At 56.0% G+C, this 9860-nt stretch overlaps 1 protein-coding gene across 3 annotated transcripts in view; it reads left to right on the forward strand.

Annotated features, from left to right (window-relative positions):
• Positions 1-4461, forward strand: part of ARHGEF17 (Rho guanine nucleotide exchange factor 17) — a 56597-nt gene extending 52136 nt beyond the window's left edge. For all 3 annotated transcript variants that reach the window (XM_081798789.1, XM_081798792.1, XM_081798791.1), the window contains 6 exons: positions 149-235; positions 552-619; positions 849-997; positions 1430-1604; positions 1718-1987; positions 2881-4461. In XM_081798789.1, coding sequence (XP_081654915.1) covers positions 149-235; positions 552-619; positions 849-997; positions 1430-1604; positions 1718-1987; positions 2881-3077 — 946 coding nt within the window. In that variant the 3' untranslated portion in view covers positions 3078-4461. The remainder of the gene's footprint in view (positions 1-148; positions 236-551; positions 620-848; positions 998-1429; positions 1605-1717; positions 1988-2880) is intronic.
• Positions 4462-9860: the final 5399 nt, after the last annotated feature.

The raw sequence follows: 9860 nt of genomic DNA on the forward strand, positions 1-9860 counted from the left end.
GAAGCCCACAGGGAGGCTTTGGGATCTCAGTACCTTGGGCCGACACCCGGCAGCGGGGAGATGGTGGTGGAGGCAGAGGTGGAGGGCGAACTTCAGGGGCTGGTGTAGGCAAGCATTGGTCACAGGTGCACACACCCCTGATCCACAGCGTCCACGTGTACCAGTCCTCCGACAGCATCCGCGACCGCAGGAACAGCATGAAGCTCCAGCACACAGCCTCTGTGACCTGCATCCTGTAAGGCCCTTGGGTAGTCCTCCTGGTCCAGACCCTTCTACACATGCAGGCCTCCTCTGGTCACCCAGCTCTCCCTGCTCTACTGGCCCCGCCTTTCTGTGGAGGCTGGAGGCCCGAGGCCTCACCCTAGGCTAGCCGTACCTCTCATACACCATGTGACTGTGGGCAAGTCACTACCCCTGCCTAGCTCAGACTCCCCCGCCTGCAGTGGCGGTCTCTCAGGAACCGTAGCCGTCACGTCTGTGATTCCCTTGGCCCCAGGTGACCTCCTCTGGCCTCCTGAAACCCCTGACTGCTCCTTATTTTCTCTGCCTAGGTATCTGAATAACCAGGTGTTTGTGTCTCTGGCCAATGGAGAACTTGTGGTCTACCAAAGAGAAGCAGGTGAGTGCCCACCGCACCCCACCCCGCCGATGTTGCTGGCGTAGGCACTCTCCCCGAGGCCCGTGAGTCTGGAGACGTGGCTTTGGGCACCTCTCAGGCCCTCTCTGGGCCTTGGTGTCCCCATGTACAAATGGGGTTTTTAGCACTTCGTTTCAGGGTGTGAGGGTGAGACGCTAGTGTGATACCAGACTGAATTTGCTCTGTTTTCCTTATCCGGCTCCCACTCCAGGCCATTTCTGGGACCCCCAGAACTTCAAGTCAGTGACCCTGGGTTCTCAGGGGAGCCCCATCACCAAGATGGTGTCTGTGGGTGGGCGGCTATGGTGTGGCTGCCAGAACCGAGTCCTTGTGCTGAGCCCCGACACACTGCAGCTGGAGGTACTGCTGGGGGGTGGGGGTGGGGACAGAATTGGTGATTTGGGGTAAGACTGGCCCGTGAGAGAGGGGGGAATGAGACCACGGGGGCCATAAGAAAGCATCCATCTGTCCAGGGAGAGGCCAATGATTGATCTGAAAACCCTTCAAGCTTTAATATTCTCTGGTCACAGAGTCATTGAGTTGCAGGGGAAAAGGCAGCTCCATTTTAATTCCTGAGGCTTAAATGGGGGGGCTTCAGTGGTCTGGCTTCATCCAGACCAAGGAGCAAGGCTGCCTTTGCTGTCAGTCCAGGCGGGTTTTCTGGAGAGGTTCGGTGTGAGTTGTAGGGGTGAGGTGGGTGATGGTGGGGAACGAGGCAGGGAAGGGCCAGGGAAGGCAGGCCCGCCAGTCACCCCTGTGCCCTCTGCCTGCCCCTCCCACCGCTCCGACCAGCACGCGTTCCACGTGGGCCAGGATTCCAGCCGCAGCGTGGCCTGTATGGTGGACTGCAGCCTGGGGGTGTGGGTGACGCTGAAAGGCAGCGCCCACGTGTGTCTCTACCACCCAGGCACCTTTGAGCAACTGGCAGAGGTAGACGTCACACCTCCCGTGCACAGGATGCTGGCAGGTACTGACCTCCGGCCCCTGCCGCCCCTTCCCTTGGAGCCCTTCCACCCCATCGCTGAGGAGGCTGAGCCGGGCCCGGATGCGGCCCCAGCTCTGGTCCGTCTCACCCCCTAGGCTCGGACGCCATCATCCGGCAGCACAAGGCTGCCTGCCTGAGGATCACGGCGCTGCTGGTGTGCGAGGAGCTGCTGTGGGTGGGCACCAGTGCCGGCGTCGTGCTCACCATGCCCACCTCACCCAGTACCGTCAGCTGCCCGAGAGCGCTCCTGAGCCCCGCCGGCTTAGGCCAGGGACACACTGGCCACGTCCGCTTCTTGGCTGCAGTCCAGCTGCCAGACGGCTTCAACCTGCTCTGCCCGACCCCACCGCCTCCCCCAGACACGGGTGGGTCTGTGCATCCTCCCCCAACCCAGGGATCCTGGACTCTGCTTAAGATTTGCCTCTGTCTCGCCAGAAGAGGTTTCAAGAGGGAAGAAGAGTGTGGTCCAGAGCTGGAAGTGGCATATATGGCAGGAAATCGGCTCCAAAGTCCCCAAAATAAAACCTCCTAGGGTATGGGGTGTGTGCAAAAACTCGGTCTAGAAGCATCACAGGAGACAGGCAGTGAGCTATAAGAACTGTAGCCTAAGAACTAGACGGTGGCCCAGCAAGGGATGCATACGGCAGGGAATCAAAGCGGACCAGAAATGCGGTCTAGGGCAAGGCGTCAGGGAGTGACGGGCAGAGCGGGAAACAGCAACAGCAAGTAGAACACAGAACGGCAGGCAGGACAGCCGTGGACTGTGAGGATTAGCAAGTGAAACGTGTTAGGAGATGGCATCCGTCAAGGAGGGCCACAGTGAGCCAAGGCTTGCTTTGACTGGGCAGGAAACCGTATTCCCCCGAGGAGGCGGCTGTGGGAATCTGGAAGCAGGGAAGCCTCAGGCAGGAGCCGTCCGCGCCCGCAGAAGACCGAAGCTCCCCAGCTGGGAAGGGGCTGTTGGAAGCAGGAAGCTGTTTGAGGAGGACAGTACATGTGCGATAGAGGGAGAGAGAGAGAGGGGTGTGGCCCTGAGAACTTATGTCACTCTTGACTAGAACGCACAGATAAGAGGTAAGAAGTTGTGTGACTGCCAGGAAGTGGGTATTTCTTTCCAAAGAAGTTCTTGGCTAACAGGAAGTAGGATCCCCCACAGAAAGTGCGCCTTTCTTCTTGTCTTCTGAGGTGCAGGCCCTTAGGGGACAGCACAGCCATCAGTCAGCCCCCGGCTAATGGACCCTCTCCCTCCACCCCCCAGGCCCTGAGAAGCTGCCATCCCTCGAGCACCGGGACTCCCCTCGGCACCGAGGACCTGCCTCAGCCAGGCCTAAAATGCTCGTTATCAGTGGAGGTGACGGCTATGAGGACTTCCGACTCAGCAGTGGGGGTGGTAGCAGCAGCGAGACCGTGGGCCGAGACGACAGCACAAACCACCTCCTCCTATGGAGGGTGTGACCCTGTCCACTGTGGCCCAGGACTTGCCCTCCCACCGCCCTCAGCCCGCTTGCCTCTTCCTAGCCCACACTTCCTAGCAGACTCTGACCAGGAGCGTCCCACCAGGGGCACCCCTGTGTCTGCGTGGGCTCCCTCCCATCCGCACGGAAGTATTCCTGGTGGAACACCTGCTGGCCAGCGGGCCGGGGCCTCTCCCGACCCTCTGGCTGCTTCGGTACTCCCAGTCATCATGGGGGTGGGGCAGGGGGCATGTGGGCTGCCCAGGACCTCTGTCCCTGGAGCTTCTACCAAAGACACGGCTGGGCCTGGACCCCATGGGGCTTGGGAGGGCCATGTGCAATATTTGGAGGGTTTTCTGGGGGCAGTGGGAGGGCTGGGGACAGAATCCTTTCCCATGTACAGTATTTATGTTCCTTTTTAGATGTGTACCTTCCCAAGCACTTATTTATGCAATGACCTGGGCAGGGGGTGATTTGAGGAAGTCACAGAAGGGAAAAGACCCTATTCCTGCTCTGGGGGCCACCCTGGGACCCTAAGCGAGCCTTCCTGGAAGGACCAATCCCCCCCTCATTACATACTTGTGAACATGTGTGCACATACACATGGGTGTGCAGGTATGCGCGTGCACATGCACACACACACGCACACACACACACACTGCATGTTCAGGGCACTAAAACATTGCCTCTCAACATATACTTTCCACGGCCTTGTCCTGATTGGGCTGCCCTCCAGTATCCAGAGCCAAGGACCAAGCACCCTCAGTCATACAGAACAAGGTGATGACTGCAAGGGGCAATGATTCCCATGCGGGGGCCTCCCCAGGCCTTGGCATTTCCTAACTTGTTGGCAGTGCCTTTAGTCGTTTCCAAATTTGGTAACACTGATAGGGAGGTGGACAGGGCTCTCTCTCCTGGCCTGAGCAGGGAAAAGGAAAGGGCCCTTGTTCTCCTCAGAGCTGCCCCCCAGCCCCTGTGTCTCATGCACTGGCACGTATGGTCACCTTGGGAGGGTGGGCCTGGGAGGCCCCCCACTCTGACCATTGAGACCCTCTCTTCACACCCTTCCTGCCAGGGCAGTCCCTCCAGGAAGAATGCCCAAAGCTGAGGGGCTGGACATGGCCTCTTCAACTGGGAACCACTTGCGGGCAGGCTCTTCCCTGCTCCCTGGCCTGCAAGAGCCAGTCTGACCCCCAGGCCCCTTGCTTCTTCAGCTACAGCTCCAAAGGTCTGGTTTCAGATGGGGTTTGTTTGGTTCTGTTTTTGTTTGGGGTGCGTGGGTCATTGCGGTCTTAGATTATGTTTCTCTTGCTACCAAACAGTCATGTATTAACTTTCCTTGGATGATGAATTTTAAAGAGTCAATAAATAGAAACACCAAATGACCACTCCCCATCGGTGGCATGGTGACCCCCAGCCACCAGCCTCGGGGCTCCCCGGCTGATGGGCCTCCCAACACCCACTCACTTGAGCAGAAGGGAGGGCTCAGAGACCCAGAACAGAAGGGTGCTGGGATGGCAAGCCCACCACTCTGCTGTGTTATCCCGGGCAGGTCGCTGCCCCTGTCTGGGCTGTAGCGCTCTTGTCAGGAAAACGAGCCCTCATGCCTGTTCACGGCTTTGTAACCAGGGCGACATGTTAGAATCCCTCAGAGATTACATGTGTGAATATAAAGCATGATACATAATTACATGTCCATGTAAGTCTACATTCCCAGGCTCCCCACAGCTCCTCAGTCACTGGGCCTGGGATGGGGCTTGGGAGTCCGAAGCTGACATGGGCAGCACGTGAAAAACAAGGTGACCAGGAGACTGTACAGCTCCTGAGGAAACGATGTTCTGCAGCAAAGCCTCCTGTGAGGCTGGGAATCTGACAGAAGCCAAGGTGACTTCAGGTTTTGGAGCAAGGGTAGAATCCCAGTCTGTCTGATTTCTGGTCCAAAGTGGTACGTCATTAAATCAGACATAGTGCAAAGACCAACCCCACGGGGCTGGCCAGTCCTCACAGGGCGGATCCCTTCCCACCGGGGTACCCCTCACAGAGCTCAAGATGGCAACCACTCGTAAAGGGCGGAGCAGGCCCCCGGCTCTGCTGAACACGTCAGAACATCTTTCAACCTAAGTAACCTAAGTGATGAACACTTTACACAAATCAGTTGCTCAAGGGGGAGTGTAGGTTCATGCTTTGCACGCTGGCATACACACATCTCGGGTCCGCTGGGCCCTCAAGGCCACGGGACATGCTTGGAGTATCTCCCCACAGCACCACCTCACTTGGAAGATCTGGGGAGGAGGGGATGATATTAAACACATATATTCCAGAGTAGAAAGCAGTGTTCATGTGGAATTTCTGGTGAATCAAAGCAGAAAGAACACAGACTTTGAAGCTAAACAGAAATCTTAACTTTGCCACTAACTAGCTATGTGACCTTGGTTGAGTTACATCCCCTGTAAGCCTTCATTTCCTCATCTGTAAAATGGGGCCAATAATCTTTTCCCCCACAAAGAAGAGATTTGTTGTGCCCTGAAATAAAAGGGGGGCTAATTAGTGGGAACCACTAATTAAATAGTTGTCAGCACAGTGGCCCAGATCAATATTGGAGCTCCATCTCAGGACACCTGGCCCTTCCACCTTGAGACTCTGCTTCCTCCCTGCTGCCAGATGGCTGCTATTCTCACTGTGGCCTTGGGCCTCTGTGCCTTCAACATAGGTGCCCTGGCCAGACTTTACTTTCAGCACTGGACACCCAAGGCTGGGTCCCCGGCATTTTCCCAGCTCCAGTGCCTCAGCAGGACTGGGCCTGGCCAGCCAACTGCTAATTAGGAGGTCACATCCTGGGGCACTGGCCAGCCTGTGGACATGCTCAGCCCCGAGCCGGTCAGCTGTGGGCAGGGAGGTCTTGGGATGAACAGTCATCAGGCCACAGGCCCAGGGGAGAGTCCTGGAAGAATTTGCTCTTCTAAAGCAGTAGTTCTCAACCTTGGCTGCACATTATAATCACCTGGGGGGCCCAGCCCACATCCCAGACCAATTAAATCAGAGTTTGGAGGGTGGACCCAGGTGTCACTATTTTTCAAGGGAACTGTATTGAAGTATAATGTTTGTACAGAGAAGTAGACAAATTGTTAGTGTGTGGCTTGAATTTTCATTAAGTGAACACCTCCAGATCAAAAAACCGAGTATTTCATCACCCTAAAAACTCCCCCTTTGCCCCCTCTGAGTCTACCCTCCAAGGGTAACCATTACCCTGGCATATGATACCATGTTTTAATTCTGCCAGCTGAGGTGGACAACCAGGGTATGACCAGGGCTGGCCATTGGGGTTGGAGGAAGTGGGACTTGGGTTTGGTATGAAAACCGAACAGCTTGAGCCAAGGCAGTCAGGGGAGGGGAGGGCCTGGAGTGAGGAGTCCGTGGTGTAGGCCCAGCTGGAGCAGAGGAAAAGGCAGGGGAAGCCAGATTGAGCTCTGTGAGAGGCGACTTCATTTTGTTCCTAGCTCCATCCCCAGGCTGCCTGCAGTGCCTGACACACAGTAGATGCTCAATAAATATTTGTGGAATTCAGTCTGGAGAATTCAGTTGGAGTCCCCCTCTAGGTCTTAAATGTCACAGGACAATAACCCCAGCTCCCAATTATTGTTTGCAGCAAGTCAGGAGCATGGACCATCTCGCTTAATCCTCACGATGGTCCTGGGAGGTTGGTGCCATTATTACTCTTTTTTCAGATGAGGAAACTGAGGCTCAGGGAGGTAAAATGCCTTCCTCAAGGTCACCAGTCTGCTAAGTGGTACAGCCTGAATTCAATGTGGTCTATCTGCTCAGGGCTCTGTGGCTCAGGGAGGGGGGGGCAGGCACGTGGAGGGGCTGGAGGACAGGAGAGATGGAGTCTGAGGGGCCAGAGCCACATCCAGTCCCTCATGAGATCTCTGGCTCATGTTCCATAGACCAGCCCTGGGCAGGATGTCCTGATCTCAGAGGCTAGGAGAGAGCCATCCCTTCTCCAAACAGGTTCTCGGGGTGGTCTCTTGAGCTAGGGACAGAGGGCAGGATTTAGCTAGACATCTGCCTCACGGGGAAGATGAGGCACAGAGAGGGATAGGGACTTAACCTCAGGTCACACAGTAAGGCAACACTGAGGCTAGAGGGGAGGGGTGAGGTGGGTGTAGAGGACAGCCCAGGCAGGAAGGTTTCCTATGGTCAGAACAGTCAGAGAATGGCCCTTAGAACCCACGAAGCCCACGACTGGAGTAGCTAGCCTCCAGGGGCCCTGTTGTACACTCGAACTGGGGTTGGCAGTAGTCTGCAGGTCCAGAAGTCTTGGTGAAGGGACGGGAAGTCTGGCTGAGGCCCTGCCTTAGACTTTCTGGGCAGAGCCTGGGGGGGAGATGGGGGACCCAGACATCTGAACTCAAGCCTCAGCCCCAGCCTCCCTTCACGGTGTGACCCTAGGCAAGTGTCTGCCCTCTCTGGAACCAAATGTCCTCTGTGAGCCCTTCACATCTTTTGCACGCCTGCCAAACACCAATTCTCCCTTCTGTCCTCACAGACTTCAAGCCACAGGCCAGGTTGCAGGAAGCAGCAAGGGGAAGTGCTATTTTGGGCCCATTATGGCCAATGAGGAGCCCTGCCCAGCAAAGGCAAGTGAACGGGCATCGCATGCTGGATCAGGGATAGATTGCAGGGCTGAACTGAGGAGGGGGACATCGAGCAGGAGTTGCCGACAAATGGAGGCAGAGCCCAGATGCCAGACTGTGGGGAGGTCACAGAGCAAGTACTGAGGATGCAGGAGGAGAGGGAGCAGATAGGGGTTCCGAACCCAGTGTTCTGGAAGAAGCTAGTGCCCCCGACATGGGATCTCAATAGATCCTCACAACACCCTGGGCTGGTGAGCTTGCACTCAGAGAGGTAAAGTCACTTACTTTAAGCCACACAGGCCACACAGCCTGGCAGTGGCAGAACTGGGACTCGACCCCTATGTCTGTGGCCCCAAAACCCAAGCCCAGTGAGATTCCAGACCCAGCTCAGGGTCTGGACCTAAATTTGGATTGAACCTAGCTCTCAGGCCCAACAGCCTCAGCTCAGTTCCTGTCCTGCCCCACGGCTGAGCCCCACCCTGGCCTCCTAGCCCCAGTTCCTCCTTAGACCAAAGCCCACCCTCCCCCTGGAGCTAAGGCACACACACAGGGGGGCAGCCCACCTTTAGAGGGGTAGGACTTGGCCAGTTAGGGGTTAGCCAAGGACAGAGCATTGAAAAAAATTCTTATTTTTTTTTTTAAAGATTTTATTTATTTATTCGACAGAAAGAGACACAGCGAGAGAGGGAACACAAGCAGGGGGAGTAGAAGAGGGAGAAGCAGGCTTCCCGCAGAGCAGGGAGCCCGATGCGGGTCTCGATTCCAGGACCTTGGGATCATGACCTGAGCCGAAGGCAGACGCTTAACGACTGAGCCACCCAGGCGCCCCAAGATTTTTTATTTTTAAGGAATCTCTGTACCCAACGTGTGGTTCAATCTTACAACCTGGAGATAGAGAGTCCTATTCTCAACTGACTGAGCCAGCCAGGCGCCCCTAGAGCATTCCTCCCGCTTTGTACTTTCTTGTTAAAATTCCAGTGTGGCCAGCAGAGGGCGCCACGATTTCTGGTCCACAACCCCGGGGACTGCCATCTGTTCAGATCCCTTGCCAACAACTGCACCCCATGCCTCAGATCCTGTGGGACAGGGTCCCCACTGCAGGCAGGGCCTCAGTGGGACATGGAACCCACGGTCCTGACTCTGGAGCCCCATCACAGCTCATCCTGGCTTACTGGGGCTTGTGCTGTGCCACCTAGAGGGAGGTGCAGGCTTTCTCTGGGCTCACTTCCTCAGCTTCGCTATGACAAGTTCAAATGAGATGGTCTCTGAAGTCCCTAAGTGCAGGGATTGTAATGCTAAGATTTCACGCGTTCATCTGAGATGCCAGGAGTTTTAAAAGCCTGTGATTGTGAGAGCCCTTTGTTCTCCAGCCTGTGGCTCTCCAAGCTCCATAAAAAGCCAGTTTAAATCTCCTGTGGCCTCCACAACTCCTTCCCTGCCTCCTCACTAGATGCTCACAGATTCTTGGGCAGGGTCCCATCTGTAGCTCATTGTGCTTCAGGAGTCAGAGCTGAGAGTAAATAACAATTAGGCTCCCTCATAACCTGAGGGTTCGAGGGTGGAATGTGTGTGGTCTGTGGCTCCAGGAGACCCGACTCTACGGACCTGCAGCCTGAGAGCCCAAAGGTGCCAACCAGAGTTCCCAGAGCCACAAGAGGGACCCCATCAGCCCCACCATCCCTGATCTTTTCTCCCGGCTCAGGGGGCTGCAGCCCACCCTTACCACTCAGGTGGGTGGGGCAGATCACGTCATCCCACAGAGAACTAGAACGACCTTCAGGTAACAAGTCTGGCACCCCAGTTTTCAGGTGGGGAAACTGAATCTGGGGAGGGATTTGACCAAAACCTCACAGAGAGCTGGCAGTAGGTGCAGACCATCTGTAGGATGTCTGATTAGCGGTCAGTGCTCCTTGGCCGAAAAGCATTTTCCCATTTGACCTATTAAATGGCACATGACATGCCACCATTTGAACTGTGGAACTTGGAACTGGGGTATAGAAGGTCCCCTTACAAAGAAAACATATGCAGAAACAGAGGGCCTCTTGGGCTGCTCTCACCCCTCACCAGGTCCCCAGCATGGATCCTCTCTGGGTTCCCCCCTCACCCCCCATGGGCTTGGATTTGGGATATTTGACCCTGGGACCACCCTT

The sequence above is a fragment of the Leptonychotes weddellii genome, chromosome 11, assembly GCF_054177405.1.
Source record: "Leptonychotes weddellii isolate Sample4059 chromosome 11, ASM5417740v2, whole genome shotgun sequence".
In the NCBI taxonomy this organism is placed as follows: Eukaryota; Metazoa; Chordata; class Mammalia; order Carnivora; family Phocidae; genus Leptonychotes; species Leptonychotes weddellii.